We start from the raw sequence: 16,776 nt of genomic DNA on the forward strand, positions 1-16,776 counted from the left end.
CCATTACAACTCTTGCTTAGGTTAATAAGAACACATCTTTTGCTTATGGATTTGCAGGCAATGTTTTTCAGTCTCTTGGAGAATCTGGTCTTCTAAAACAAGGTACCAACCGCTTTTGGTGGTTTGATTTATTATATTTTATCTGAATAAGTCATGAATACCAGAGCTTAGTACCTTGGGTAAGTTACTTAGCCTCTTTTTGTTCAACATCCTGATCTGTAAATGGGGATACTTCACCTACCTCACAGAGCTCTAATGAGGACTAAATGAGTTAATACGTTGTAAAGGCATTTACACAGTGCCTACTCAACACACAATAAACAAAATAAATGCCTATTACTTTATTTAATTTTGCACATAATCTTTTATTAGCATTATAACTATAATTTTGTTGCATGTGGGCACATACACAAAACACATGCACACAACAAGCACAGGTCTTAAACCTGGTGTTTCTCCTAAACTGTTAAAATCTGGCAGCAGTATAGTAGAAAGATCCTGAGAAAAGCTCAACAATGTCAATTTGTGAACCCTAGACTTCTACTCTATGACGTCAGTTCCCCTTCATCTGGCACTTTCTTTATACTGAAAATAAGATACTCTTCTCCCATCTTTCAGTACTCTAATGGTAGTAGGCAGGAATCCCAAACTTATTTGCCCATAACTCCTTCTCCCTTTGTTCCACAGCACGACCTTTGAACATACCAATGAACCAATGTTCCACAGAATACACTTTAACCCAAATAAAACTCTCCAATTACTCCTAGGACTAATTAAAACTACCCTGTTTGTCATCAGAATGAAAATTAGAGGTACAAAAAAAACTTCAGTGGATACATACTTCCTGTAACAAGCGTTTTAGATTATGTACGTTCAGTAGAGAATAGCTGGGTGTAGACTCTGTAAAACATTGTGATTTCAACCTCAAGCTTGAACCTGAAACCTAGGAAAAGGAATGTGAATAAAGCTAATCCAATCAAAATCATTTATAGGAAAGGGGGTGAGGAGGAGAGGAGGCTGGTATAACATAAAAGCAAAACCAAGAAAAATTGGGGGAACTTCTCTGGTGGCACAGTGGTTAAGAATCCTCCTGCCAATGCAGGGGACATGGGTTCGATCCCTGGTCCGGGAAAATCCCACATGCCGCAGAGCAACTAAGCCCGTGTGCCACAACTACTGAGCCTGTGCTTTAGAGCCCATGAGCCACAACTACTGAGCCTGTGAGCCACAACCACTGAAGCAACAAGAGAAGCCACCGCAATGAGAAGCCTGTGCACTGCAACAAAGAGTAGCTCCCACTCACCACAACTAGAGAAAGCCTGCATGTAGCAATGAAGACCCAATGCAGCCAAAACTATATAAAGAAAGAATGAAAGAAAAACTGGGGAGGGGAGCACCTAGAATTTCTAATCCAGCTCTGTTTGAAGGGAGAAAGACTCCAATATTTCGATCATGAGGTGTACTCTATTGTCAAGATAGGAATGCACATCAGGATTCATCACTGCCTGGACAGAAGTTCACCGAAGACCATCTACTTCTGTAGTCCCCCAGCAAATTTCATCTGATAAATGATCTTGGTTGCCAAGTGCTTTGACCCGGACTGCCCTAGGCATAGGCTATACTAAGTAATGGTTCTTCATAAAAATGCATTCAATTAGTCCTCATAACCATATTGTGTTAGTACTTTAATGGACATAATCGCAGTCACATGGCTGTTGAAGGGACTCAGAGGCAGAATGCACATAATATAACCAGTCAGGAACTGGCATAAACTAAGAGTTTAATACGTACAACTACTAAGATACAAGGCCAAGATTGAAACTCAGGTATATTTCGTGCTCTTAACACACTCATCTTGCTAACTGCCACCAATATAAGTGAACAGACCACATTCTAGTTTTTTTAGTTTTATTATTTCGACTCAGGCACTTCTGTTGTGCTGATAAAAACATGCTTCTATAACTACAAACCTGGAGAGTAAACTGAGGCCAGCAGACTACCTAGACATCTTTATGTCACTATTGTAATTATTTTATTTCAGGTATTCTAAAGGCTAGTCTGGGCAAAAACCATAGCTCAAGATTACTTTGATATCTTCTGGAAGACACCTCTCAACACGTTTTTCTTTCAGTCTTTTCAGAATAAGTTCAAGTGTTGCCTCCTTAGATGGCTTCTTCTCCTTCTGAATGACCCGGGATTCATCTTCATTCTCTTCATCTTCATGGTCTAGAGAAGAGCCAAAGCTTTTTGGAAGAGTGTTACTACGTGGACGTGTCTGAGGTACAAACTCTCCATCAGAGGTTTTGTGTTTTGCATCTACATTTCAGAACCAAGAGGGTAGATCAGTAATACTGATTTTAGTTAAAATGAAGCTAGGTCAAAAAATATGCAAGAGATGCAAAAGCAAAGTATACATCAACAACCCACAGGCTCAGATATTTCAAAGTCACATGAAATATTTAAATTATATATATACACCGAGAGAACTATATGGTTTTTCTTTCAACCAAAATTCATAGAAAGCCGACTAAAGTAAGGTGCTCTGATGAGCATACAGTAGTAAACAAACACACATGGTCTGTTGTCATGGAGCATGTATTCAGGAAGTAAAAATCAAAAACTAAGTAATCAGATTAATAAACAAAATAATTTCAATGAGTGCTAAAAAGAAGATAAAATAGAATGATGTCACAATGTTAAAGAAGTGTGCTTTTTGGAAGAGCAACTCCTTTGGATGGAATTGACAAAGAAGGCCTTTCTGAGATGGTGACATCCTAGTTGAACACGGATTTAAAAGGAGCTAACCTAGCATAGAAGATTTAGGGGAAGAACATTTCTCCCCAGTTGAGGCAATAGCCAGGGCAAGGTTCCTAAACCATAACGTATTTAAGGAACAGAAAATGAGGAAAAGTGATAAAATGGGAAAAGGGCAGAGTATAAAGGGCCTTGAAAGCCTGGGTAAGGGGTTTGGACTTTATTCTAAGTGGAAAGGGAAGCCCACTGAAGAGCTATGAACAAGATAGTAACATAGTTTTTATAAAAGATAATTTTGGCTGCTATGCAAAGAATGCACCGTAGACAGTAAGACTGGAAGAAAACTGGGAAATCAGGAGGCTAATAATTTAATGACACTCATTAGTAATACATTCAAGGTAGTGATTCTCACTGATGGCTGGAAACTGGTGTTAAACGAGGAAATTTTTGACAGAATTTTAAGGGAAAATTCTGAAGAAGTAGGAGAATTTATTTAACCATAAGAATGTAAATAAACTCAATGACAACAGGGACCCTGTTTGTCTTGTTCACTGCTACAACCTCAGAAGTCTTCAAGTACTTGGTATTTACAGACACTAAAATTTCTGTTGAATACATTCAAATGAATAAACCAAAATGTGATGCTCCAGATTACAAACCCACACTTGGTACAGATAATTTTTTAGGTATTAACAATTATTAAAAAGCATGTTCACTAAACACCCAAGAAGGAAATATACCTTAGCAGGTGCTATACTGGACTGACACCCAGTAACACATGACCTAGTTTTTGATTCAAGACGACTTACAATTTAGTCTTCATAGTATAATTATTCTTAGTCTTAGATGAAATACCCACCAAAAATTCTTAATACCTACCCAAACCCCAAACTACTTAATATTTGAAATATGTTTCATATAAACTTCATAATATAATATCACCTGTGAATATATAATCTAGGCTACCCTCCAAAAGACTATTACTAATAAAAACACATGAAATACATTTGGAAGAATGTAATATAGTATTGCAACTTTGACCATAACTACTAAAAGAACAAGAGAATTTTTACTTTGCCAGATAGTGTCCAAGATTTAAAATTATCAAAAATTATAACTATAATTCTCAGATATTATTAGAAAGAATATTTTAAAATGCAATTACATTAGAAAAATTGCACATTTTATACCTTTGATTTGCTTTCGCAGTTTGGTGAGCTCTGTCATCCATTTTAATACCTTTGGATTGGCTGCTATATCACTGTAGGAGGGCTGAAAAATTAAGAAGACAGAACACTGATTAGGCACTCATCAACCCCCTACCTGTACTAAGTCCCTCTCTGATAACTGCCTTTGCCCAAAGGAGCTGCCTGGCCCAAGGTTACAACCCTTCCTCCAGAGCAGCCAGCATCCATGACTGGTTATGTGGGATTAAAAAGGCCTGGCGCCCTCATCTCAATTCAGGTCAATCCCGAGCAGCCATCCTAGCTGGAGACCCTGTGGAATCTCCTCTACTAAACCATGCTGGCCTCACTCCTTACAGCTGCGAATCTCCTTAAACACTCCCTTGGAAATCACATGCACTGAAATCTCTGTCTCAGAATGTTTCCTAGATGATCCAACCTAAAACAACTCTACCACTATAAATCTACTCATAGATAGACACTGTTCTTTCATAAAGATAGTATTTTAAGAGACTTGTTAACACCTCAATAAAATTAAGATATGAAATTCTAAAAGAACCAGAATCCATTTAAACCTTTGTGGGTAAGCAATGGTTTTTTGTTTTTTGTGTTTTTTTGCCACGCTGCACAGCACGCAGGATCTTAGTTCCCTGACCAGGGATTGAACTGGCCCTGGATTGAACATGCCCTCTGCAGTGGAAGCGTGGAGTCTTAAGAACTGGACCACCAGGAAGTCCCAATGGTTATTTTAATTTATGCCCAAACAGTATTTTATAGTTCCCATGGCAGAGATTTCACTCTATCCTCATTTCATCTTACTTTAAGTAGACAGGCCAAGATATTAAGTAAAGCTCTCTCAGAGGAGGGCCTATCAACTGGCAGAAGCCAGATTTGAATAGGGGTCTTCCGACTCCAAGTATAGGACTTTTTCCACTTCACATGTTCTAATTATTAAATATCTCATCCCTCCACCCCCACCTCCCCTGGCTACCTGTGGTTTTTGAGAGAGCACAGCATTAACGTGATTTGTCAGTGTAAAGTATTTGCTTTAAGAATTCTACAAGCTGTTTTCCAATAGAAATATAAAAATGCAGTGGTGCAATGGCAAGAATACTGGTCTGGAATCAGAAGGCTAAGGACCTATATAATCTCAGATCTACATGATCACTATTTCTCTGGGCATCTTAGATTTGTTCTCTCTCCCAGGAAAGAGATGCACTAATGCTCTCCAAGAAAGTCCTCCAAGTTCCAACAGATCTACCTCACAGTGGACAATGCTACAAACTTACCTTGCTATTTCTTTCCCTTTCAAACTGTTCCTCAAATTGTCTGATTTTTTTCTGAAGTTTCTTGACTAATTGATATGGTGTTCTGTCTTCTCTTTTTTCATCTTTTGAACTAAAAGATGATCTTCGAATTCTGAATTAAAACAAGAGGCAAATACTGCTAGTTAAATTTTTAAGTTATCGACACCATCTCTCTTATTATCCTGATAAAACATGATACTATTACCAAGAAGTATGTTTTTAAAGTGAAATTAAGTCCCTAACACTAAAGGACAGATAGTAAAAAGAAACTTAAACTATGTTAGAAACCACAAAATTAGCTAACACAAGTAGCAATTAAAACAATTGGGAATCATTCAAAAGTTGTTTGGGCAAAGGCAGAAGAGAATCAAAGACATCTAGCAGCTCAGAGCTCTTTTGGTGTTCAATCTGCAAAGGAAAGGTTCTAACTTTCAGGATCAATTTTAAGTTTTGACAATAAAAACATCTAGGATTGGTGAGCTCCACTTGCGGCTTCCCTTCCAGAGTTCTATATTTCAGTCACAAATGAATAAAAACACCATGGAAAGATGTCTTATTGGACAGCAAACCCCCAAAATACCTCAATGAGTTCAGAATTTAGGGGCACCCAAATTAAAAAATTACAAAAGCATGCTTCATGAAATAGGGGAGAAAGCTCTCAACTGCAGGTCTGGAGGATTAAAATCTCTCAAAGGACCTGGGTATGTGATAGGATTCACCTCCCGTAAGAACATAAAAGTCATATACCTAGCAAAAGAAAGTGCTTTCGATGAGGAATCCAATGTTTCTGGATCATGTAGGAAACGCTGGCTTTGACCAAAATCTAAACTCCGGTGCGATAATACTGGAGGACAGTCCTCTTCCAGAGGATGATGATTCATTCTTCCAGCTTGTGGAGAGAGTTGAGCTTCTCCAAACTCAGAGTCTTCCTGCCAAGACTTAAAAGCAGGAAATGGCTCTGCAAAACAAACACAAAGAATAGTACCATGGGTCTCTTGGTTCCACATGGAAAAAACGTCATGCACTATCAGCTATATATGTTCTTTAAACCTTTATCATTATGTAGTGGTTCATATAATAATTATGGGATACTAGGGTCTTCATAAAGCCTACTATAATTTAAAATTGTCTGAGCTTCATTTTTCAGCTCAGAGTTCTAATTTCACATAAGGAGTTACACTTTAAATTTCTGAACCCAGTCACAAAGCAAGAAGGGACACTGTCAAGCTCCTTAAAATTAAAATGTTATTTTTCAAGTAGGGAAAAGTCTTCATTTAGAAACAGTCAACACTCATCAGTTAGGAATTTAACTTAGCCAAATGCTGCCAGATGAATAAATCATCCCTCACTGTAAAATGACTATGTTAAGAACTGGAAGCTATTCCCCATGCTATTCAGAACACTTACCAAATGGAGTTCTTGGACTCCAAAAGAATTCTAACCTTCCCAAACAAAAGCAGCTAACTCACCTGACAGTACCTGGCCTCTAACATTAAACTGTGGTGGTTATTTTCTGCTACAGGATTCCTGTGTATAATACATATTTTAATAATTAAAGACCCCAAAGTATGACCAAGACAAAATTTAATAGCACTACTCCCTCTTAAGCGCATTTATTTTATTGGAGTTATCATCCTGTATGTTCTCAAATGAAGCCATGTTAAGATATTTGATGTCTTTGCACAAATAAGGTTTGATTACATACAGAACACATATAGATAAACACACAATCCACAAATATATTCCAAATACAAAATTATCTTCAAGTATCACTGGATTCAGGGTGGGGATTGGGACTTTTCCATCTACACATTAACTTTATAACTATAGCATAAAACTCTGATACTGTGGCTTTTAATAGCAAAAATTAGTTAAGTATTTCTGGAGGCAAAAATGGCTTGACAGTGTCAGAAATCAAGAATGATGTTTTCTTTCTCTTTACACAATACCTACGGATTGCTACTAATTTAGTTTAACTTTATGCATTAGCAATTTAAAGCATTACTTTTTTTCAGGGTAATAAGAACATAATTAATTTAGTTTTTAAAGCCCAGATCAATCTGATAACTAAAAATTGAGTACTAAGCGTGCAATCCCATAATAAACCCAGCAATAAAGTGATTTTCAAAACAACCCTTGTACCTGCTTCCCAGAAAATAAGTAACTGGTAATAAACATTTTATGAGAAATCTCCTGATTTAAGAAAAGAAGGAACTAACAAAAACAATATTTTCTGGGTATCATCTTCAACCCAGAATAGTTTTCCTAATATATGAGGACAGCAGGAGAAGGGCTAATAAAAAGGCAAACAAAATGAACCATAAAAAGTCAAAAAAGCTAAACTATGGCGAACCATACTTACCCTCCCCATCTCTCTGCAGATGCATTGTTTTGAAATCAATGAGGGGAAAAGTGATAGGGCATGACGCTAATAAAATGGAAAAAATGGCAAAAAATACTAAAGTGAACACACAGCACAGTCAGAACAAACCATACACATAACTAACACAAAGCCAAAGATACCAAAAACATTTATTTCCCTAAAACCAGTTAGGCATTCTGCTCAAAAACTTTATTCAAAGAAATTACTACTAACCAAACTTTAAAAACAAACACAAACATACATTTCCGTTTCAGCAAGCAAGGCAAAAAAAAAAAAAAAAAATCAATGTAGTGCTGTTCTATTAAAACTCAAACATAAAACTGAAGAAATGGAAACTTAATCAGGTACTGTTGAAGCTTTTCAGTATAAATGATTTGACAGAAAAATATTTCCTTTAGTTTGCTCTTTGAAAAGATCCTACTGTATTTCATTCAAGAGTCAGCAGGAAAGAATCTGAAGTAAAGATGTTGTCTACTTCCATTAAAAACCAAGATCTTTGGATGGCTGCTACAAATGCATACTGGTGGCAGACATGAGCTACCTGCTTGCTAACTGCATTCTGCTGACTACCCTTTGAACAATACAAAAAAACAAAACTCACATACTTAGGAAGAGTGAGGTGGTCCTCCATTTGAAGTCACCCTACTTCTCTATTAAGAGTCATTTCAAAAGGGGTATGTCTCTGATTCCAAGGTATGCAGGGTCTAAAGTAATTTGGTCTCTTAAGGAAAACTATTATTTTAGAATATCTTGACTCCCAGTTGTAGAAAATCAGTCTCTGTATTATGGGGCACAGTTGGAAAGAACAGCATGGTCTGCTAACAGCTACTCTCCCAAGCACATGCAGAGTTCATGACTGAGAAGTTTACTCAGATATCTACTGCTCTTGGCTCTCTGAAAGTCACTGACCCTTACTCCTGGAAGAGCCAGAAGGAGGTCTACAAGGACTTGTCACAGCTGTTGAGCCAGGTAGCTAACAGGGCAGTTCAGACACTGAAAATCAGGGATCAGGAGTACATAGTGACCTACTTTCCCTACCACCACAAGTTGTAAAGGATGGATTCTGACAAGGCAACAAAAGAGAGCCTACCACCAGGGTCTCTTTGGGGAAGCCTCCAGAAAGCTGAAGCTGGACAGAGAATGTCCTATCTCCTCAGACAATGGAAACCAAATGGTCTTCTATGCTTAAAACTTAAGATCAGAACCCTCAGGACAAAGACTATAAAGGGCTATTTATTTGCATCCTCCAAAAAGAAGCAGGATTAAATCCTCTGTCAGAATCCCAGCTTCATCTTTCACAGATTCTTTTCCTACTACAGCTCAAGGGATGCTCTGTTGACCACCACTCCTTTTCAGTGACCATGCCAGGATAAATAACTAAAATGGACATCTGATCTTCACTGCCACCAGAATGCTAACATATCCCTAACTCTGGGGAGCATCTTCATAAATTCCAAACATCCTGAATAACCCAGAACAAAGTAAATGGAAGACAACTTCCTGATTTAGTCTAAGTTAAGACACATAATATGCCATTAGGCATGCCAAACATCTAGACCAAAAAAGGGGGAGTGGGGGGAGGAGGAAAGACAGCAGTAAGGATTGGCACAATCGTTTGTTTGGGGCTTTTAGAAAATTGGCTATACCTTAAAAATAAATAAATAAAAATGCTCCTACTGTGATCAGGTACATAGACTTGAGGTGGCAAAAGGAGTTGGTGGTATTGGCATTGCAATTCCTCTTATTATTGCTACTGTATGTCACTGGCTAACTTGCCAAAGGTGAGATTCCCAAGGGATCTTCATCCAAGTGAACAAATATATAACTAAGATTTCTGAGTGGTCTCCTTGTCTCTTTACATAGGAAGGTGTATAATCCAGAGGCCTCCTGGATCCAAATTTGCTGCTTACTTCCACTCCCAACTGCAACATTTTATTTGAAAGTTTACAAACACACAGCGAAGTTGGGAGAATTTTAAACAGACATCTATATACCAATCACCTAGATTCTACCATTAACATTTTACTATACTTGCTTTATAACATTCCCATTCCATTAACCATCTTATTTTCTTCATGGATTTCAAAGTAAAGTGTAGATACCTGTATACTTCCCCATAAACACTTCTGCATGCAAATCATTCACTGAAGTTCAGTATTTATTTATACTTTTTGCTTCTTTTGATTAAAAAACTTACATACAATGAAACGCAAGTCTTAAGTATACATCTGCTGAGTTTTGACAAATACATATACCCATGTGGCTTGCCTTTTTAAATTAAAATTAAAATTTCTCTCCTTTGTAAAATTTGTTAGGACCCTGCTCCCATACCTTCATAACCTAACACAGAGATACAGGGATACAGTACAATATGTGCTTACAAATAACCTTGAAGATAATTTCTTTTTAAATGTATTCCTGATGATTATAAAGAAAAGGTAGCTATACATAAGCCCTCTGTTTAAAGTGGTGAGATCCCCAAGCCCTAACATACCAGACTTTCAAAAACTGGGAGACAGCACCTGGTTTAACAATTAACAAAATCCTATCCTTGATTTTAGTTTTTTCATCAGTTTTAACATCCATCTTCAGAGCTAATGGATATCATTCAAATGAAAAAATAAGAACTTCTAGTTCAAATGAGATAGTTGCCCCATAATTTCATTAGTGCATTTGAGTAAAAATAGTCACTCACTCTTATATGAATCAAATAAAAATGAATAAGGTTGCTAAGAAAAGGGCAGTAATCTCATTACTGCCTTGGGTAATTTCAGTTACAAATAGCATTATCAGGAAAATAATGTGTGTGGGTAAAATTACCTTCCCATTTATCACCGTCAGAAACATTCTTCAGATCTAAATGTGGAATTTGGACACATGCTGCCTCCCCTTGAACACCAACACTTTGACCTCCTGGCACTTCTGATTCAGTGTTGGCATTCAAATCACATATCTTGCTACTAGAATCCTGTATTTTAAAATAAAGAATACATTTCACAACCAAGAAGCTTTTCACACCAGCTTAAAGACAACCAGCATATATCCTTGTGTAGTCTTCATTAGTTTACTGTGCCTACAGTTAACTGTCCCACTCCTACCACTCAAACTATTTTCAAATACGAATGTGCAGTTTTATAATACATCTTACTGGAAGACAAAGTTTGGATCCTAAATTGAGAAAACTGTTTTCATAACTAAGTTTCTTGTAACCAAAAGTGGCAAATAACACAAAAACAAACAAAAAAACTAAAGTGGCAAATCAAGTTGCTGCTTAACTGTAAAACATTTGGTAAGAGTATTTACATTTCAATCCCCTTTAAACCTATTAGACCCAAGAGTTAAAGGTCAGATACAATAACTGGTAGATTAAACCTAGTCGAACTTTTAAGAACCATAGAGAAAAATAATTCTTACCAGAATGATGTGTGACAATTTATCACTGTCAAATGACAAACATTCTTTCCTAAAAATCAAGTAAAGTTATTAGTCTTTTAAGAAAAAATTGGTTACTATCATTGCATATTTCTTACCTAGATTCCTCTCTTCCTCATACAGTTAGGATTTACAGGGTGAAGGCATAAAACAACTGGACATATGCCCATTCTTTGGAGCCTTATTATTTGAAAATCACACACTACTGAAAAGATCCACAGAATCAGTTCAGGTTTAGAAAAATTAAGTAACATTTACCACCCCTTTACACAGCCACTCCCCCAAAAGAAAAACACTTTAAAAGGAAAAATATAATCCACAATAAATAAAAACCAAAAGAACTGAATGTATAATGGAAAAGATTTTATAAAAATAAATATTAGTTTTAACCAAATAACTTTATTCTCTCCCACTCTGGGACATTTTTTTCCTTTTTAAAGATTTTTTTTTAAAGGTATAGCTATGTACCTATATTTTAAATCTGATGGTATTCTATTACCATCAAAACAAGGTTACTACTTCTAAACCTCTCCTTCCTAAAAATACAATGGTAACGTGTAAAAAGGAAATTTATAAAATCTCAATTCACTTCTTATTCCCCCATAAAAATTAACCCCCATCTAGAACAAGTGTTAAAGCAAGCTGTCACAAATGATCTCTACCTATTTGACCAGTCAACACAGTATCTAGTATCACAGAAGGTTATCAATATGCCGACTGTGGGAAAGTTCTCCTCCCCAAAGACACTGTGGCAATTTACAAAGATACTCACTGGTGCTGCTCCTACCCTGCCATAAAAGAGTGTGCATAAAAGAACTGCAAGAAGACAGGTCTTGATCTAAATATGGATTCTTGCTGAGCATAAAAAACAAACTAAATTCCCTGGGAAGCAAAAGCCCTCTTTTGCTTAGAGTGGGAGCAAATGGGGGGATGAGCTAAATTCTACCCTAACAAGACTAAAAGACCTAATCACCTAAATTTGAGAAACATTGAGTGTTAAACATGCAAAATGTAATCCACTTAACCAAGAAAATCTTTGGGTCTAAAAACAAGTTTGCTAACCTATACATAAGTTGAAGGGGAAAGAGCTTTCTTGAAAAAGATTGAGTCCTCACTAAATGATCCTTATTGTTCTACCAAATCCAGATGTCATCATTCTGGGGATGCCTGTTAATGCTGTTAATCTTTTATCTTCAGCCCATAGCTCCAATATTCCCTGGGCTGGAAGAAGATCATTCCTGCCTCCTGAAAGGAAGCACAAGGAACTGCTGTAAGCAGGAAATCTGTGGACCTTCAGAGTATGGGGACGCTCCAGAGACATGGCTCCAAAGAATTTATGTGCCCTCAGAGAACAGGTTTCCTACCCACAATTAAGAGAGACAATGGCATTAATGCAAGTTTACCCTTGCCAACAGGCTATCAGCAAATTAGTAATGTTGTATGGGACTTCTCAATATTTACAATCTAGTCTCCAACTTCATTACTAATGTGTTTTTAGAATATCAAATCATCATTCTGAAGAAAATTGTAACACACTTCTTAGCAATGTCTTAAAGAGTCATAAAAAGAGTAACGACACCCAAAACCTACTTTAAAACATTCTAGAAAGCTTCTGTTTAAAGGGACTTTATCTATCAAGTAACTATGGGGACTACATATGGCTGAAATACTCATTGCCTCAGGGATCCCCCTTTCCATTACTGCTAGCCAAGGACCTAAACAAGCACCAACTGCATAGGACTGTACTGGGACACATGGAGGAGTAGTTAGAAAGGGAACAAAAACATCCCTACATATTTGTTGATGCAACTATGTTAAAAACTTTCAGTTAGCTATCCATAGTTCCAAGACTATGAATTAACTCCCTGAAATGTATTCAGAATATCAATAAACTCCCAAATTGTTCTACAAATCAGCTGAAAGTTTTAAGTGTCTCCAAGAAAGCTGTGTTCTTCCTTTGAACATTTTCCAAGTTATAGCTAATGTCTGTCTGAACCTGCATCTACTCTGAATATTTATGGACATTTAATATGCTTTATACTTACCATCAAAAAAAGACATTTGTTTTTTTGGATCATCTAAAATGTATGTTATAATGGATAGATTCATCTAAAAAATTCACCCCAGAATCTGTAAAGAACTCCAATTCTCAAAATGAATAATTAATTAGCAACAACAAGAGAAAATGCTTACCTCTCAAGACAGCCATCTTCACCATCACCATGGTCACTGCATGGCTCTAACAGTATACCTACAGTCTGACAAAAAGAACACACCACCGTATATTAATGGAGTTCCCATCACTTACATATGAGAGGAAGTTCCCAATCTAAATTAGGATATTAGATTATAAGTTAGTCAAATGCCCCTCTTTAACTACTACTTAAAGTAGTCTATAGATGTTAGCATCTCTTTTTACAGAGAGTAATTTATCTTCCTCAAAACCCGAGTCTTATGTGTGTTTCTGTGTGAGTGTATAAAATGAGGACCCTGCATTTCCTGCTACCCCAGTGGGCAATAGGTACTGCTACTACTATCACATTCTTTTTCCTTCCTTAGAATTCTCTCCTCTGAAAATGATGGTCTGCTACTTCTCTTTCTCCTCAGCCATGAACATATGGGCTGGTTAACTTCCTAGTAGGTAACAGAGGAGTCATGTAGTTCACCAGATCCCTTTATTACATACAATTGAAATAACACCTCTGAACCTCAGAAACACATGAGAAGGCCCCTGCATTTTCCAATGGGCTTAGTGACATAATCCCATGCTTATTCCTCCCTTAAAATAATACCAACCAAGTCTAGAACAAATGTCTTGTGCATTACTTCAAACTATGTAAACTTTTTAGTGTCTTTGATGATCACCTCTGAAATCAACAAAAGCTTTGATCTTCTTAGATTCTTAAGGAACTACCACTTGTGCAGTTTTGTTTAATATGAAAGACAGTCTGTAAAAAGCTATTAAAATACTTCTCTCTTTTCCAACTACATATCTCTGTGAAGCTAAATTGGCCTCATGCACTAGAAACAAAAGAACCTATAGAACAGAGAGAATGCAGAAGCAGGTACGAGAATCCAGCTGACTTCTGTTAAGTCAGACAGACATTACAAGACTTGTAGATATGTATAACAATGCCATGCCTCAAAATAACTATTTTTTAAAATAGCTGCTTTTGAGCACAAGCAAAAAAAACTACAATCTTGCAGCCTGTGGAACAAAAACCACATTCACAGAAAGATAGACAAGATGAAAAGGCAGAGGACTATGTATTATATGAAAGAACAAGATAAAACCCCAGAAAAACAACTAAATGCAGTGGAGATAGGCAACCTTCCAGAAAAAGAATTCAGAATAATGATAGTGAAGATGATCCAGAACCTTGGAAAAAGAATGGAGGCAAAGATCGAGAAGATGCAAGAAATGTTTAACAAAGACTTAGAAACATTAAAGAACAAACAAACAGAGATGAACAATACAATAACTGAAATGAAAACTACACTAGAAGGAATCAACAGCAGAATAACTGAGGCAGAAGTACGGATGAGTGACCTGGAAGACAGAATGGTGAAATTCACTGCTGTGGAACAGAATAAAGAAAAAAGAATGAAAAGAAATGAAGACAGCCTAAGAGACCTCTGAGACAACATTAAACGCAACAACATTCACATTATATGGGTCCCAGAAGGAGAAGAGAGAGAGGAAGGACCCGAGAAAATATCTGAAGAGATTACAGAGTCGAAAACTTCCCTAACATGGGAAAGGAAATAGCCACCCAAGTCCAGGAGGTGCAGAGAGTCCCACAGACGACAAACCCAAGGAGAAACACGCCAAGACACATAGTAATTAAATTGGCAAAAATTAAAGACAAAGAAAAATTATTGAAAGCAGCAAAGGAAAAATAACATACAAGGGAACCCCCATAAGGTTAACAGCTGATTTCTCAGCAGAAACTCTACAAGCCAGAAGGGAGTGGCATGATATACTTAAAGTGATGAAAGGGAAGAACCTACAACCAAGATTACTCTACCCGGCAAGGATCTCATTTCAGATTCGATGGAGAAATCAAAAGCGTTACAGACAAGCAAAAGCTAAGAGAATTCAGCACCATCAAACTAGCTTTACAACAAATGCTAAAGGAACTTCTCTAAGTGGGAAACACAAGAGAAGAAAAGGACCTACAAACAAACCCAAAACAATTAAGAAAATGGTAATAGGAACACACATATCGATAATTACCTTAAATGTGAATGGATTAAATGCTCCAATGAAAAGAAACAGGCTTGCTGAATGGATACAAAAACAAGACCCATACATATGCTGTCTACAAGAGACCCACTTCAGACCTAGGGACACATACAGACTGAAAGTGAAGGGATGGAAAAAGATATTCCATGTAAATGGAAATCAAAAGAAAGCTGGAGTAGCAATATTCATATCAGATAAAATAGACTTTAAAATAAAGAATGTTACAAGAGACAAGGAAGGACACTACATAATGATCAAGGGATAAATCCAAGAAGATACAATAATTATAAATATATATGCACCCAACATAGGAACACCTCAATACATAAGGCAACTGCTAACAGCTATAAAACAGGAAATCAACAGTAACACAATAATAGTGGGCGACTTTAACACCTCACTTACACCAATGGACAGATCATCCAAAATGAAAATAAATAAGGAAAGAGAAGATTTAACTGACACAATAAACCAGATAGATTTAATTGATATTTATAGGACAGTACATCCTAAAACAGCAGACTACACTTTCTTCTCAAGTGCACATGGAACATTCTCCAGGATAGATCACATCTTGGGTCACAAATCAAGCCTCAGTAAATTTAAGAAAACTGAAATCATATCAAGCATCTTTTCTGACCACAACACTATGAGATTAGAAATGAATTACAGGGAAAAGAACGTAAAAAACACAAACACATGGAGGCTAAACAATACGTTATTAAACAACCAAGAGACCACTGAAGAAATCAAAGAGGAAATAAAAAACTACCTAGAGACAAATGACAATGAAAACATGACGATCCAAAACTTATGAGGTACAGCAAAAGCAGTTCTAAGAGGGAAGTTTCTAGCTATACAAGCTTACCTCAAGAAACAAGAAAAATCTCAAATAAACAATCTAACCTTATACCTAAAGGAATTAGACAAAGAAGAACAAACAAAACCCAAAGTTAGGGCTTCCCTGGTGGCACAGTGGTTGAGAATCTGCCTGCTAATGCAGGGTACACGGGTTCGAGCCCTGGTCTGGGAAGATCACACATGCCGCGGAGCAACTAGACCCATGAGCCACAACTACTGACCCTGCGCGTTTGGAGCCTGTGCTCCGCAACAAGGGAGGCCGCGATAGTGAGAGGGCTGCGCACTGTGATGAAGAGTGGCCCCCGCTTGCCACAACTAGAGAAAGCCCATGCACAGAAACAAAGACCCAACACAGCCAAAACTAAATAAATAAATTTTTAAAAAACCCGAAGTTAGCAGAAGGAAAGAAATCATAAAGATCAGTGCAGAAATAAATGAAACAAAGAAAACAATAGCAAACATCAATAAAACTAAAAGCTGGTTCTTTGAGAACATAAATAAAATTTGTAAACCATTAGCCAGACTCATCAAGAAAAAGAGGGAGAGGACTCAAATCAATAAAATTAGAAATGAAAAAAGAGAAGTTACAACAGACACCGCAGAAACACA

General features: G+C 36.9%; 1 protein-coding gene across 14 annotated transcripts in view; it reads right to left on the bottom strand.

Annotated features, from left to right (window-relative positions):
- The window catches only part of FAM13B (family with sequence similarity 13 member B), an 89,416-nt gene that overhangs the window by 7,709 nt on the left and 64,931 nt on the right, over window positions 1-16,776 (bottom strand). For 8 of the 14 annotated variants that reach the window (XM_067031697.1, XM_059061242.2, XM_067031696.1 and 5 more), the window contains 7 exons: window positions 13,254-13,318; window positions 11,043-11,091; window positions 10,449-10,596; window positions 5,993-6,203; window positions 5,228-5,357; window positions 3,945-4,026; window positions 2,087-2,316 (listed from right to left, as the gene is read on the bottom strand). In XM_067031697.1, the coding sequence (XP_066887798.1) occupies window positions 2,087-2,316; window positions 3,945-4,026; window positions 5,228-5,357; window positions 5,993-6,203; window positions 10,449-10,596; window positions 11,043-11,091; window positions 13,254-13,318 (915 nt within the window). Of the gene's footprint in view, window positions 1-2,086; window positions 2,317-3,944; window positions 4,027-5,227; window positions 5,358-5,992; window positions 6,204-7,607; window positions 7,674-10,448; window positions 10,597-11,042; window positions 11,092-13,253; window positions 13,319-16,776 lie in introns of all 14 variants that reach the window. The other 6 variants (XM_059061240.2, XM_067031694.1, XM_059061241.2 and 3 more) reach the window with 1 other exon arrangement.

This window comes from Kogia breviceps, chromosome 4 (assembly GCF_026419965.1).
Source record: "Kogia breviceps isolate mKogBre1 chromosome 4, mKogBre1 haplotype 1, whole genome shotgun sequence".
Taxonomy (NCBI): Eukaryota; Metazoa; Chordata; class Mammalia; order Artiodactyla; family Physeteridae; genus Kogia; species Kogia breviceps.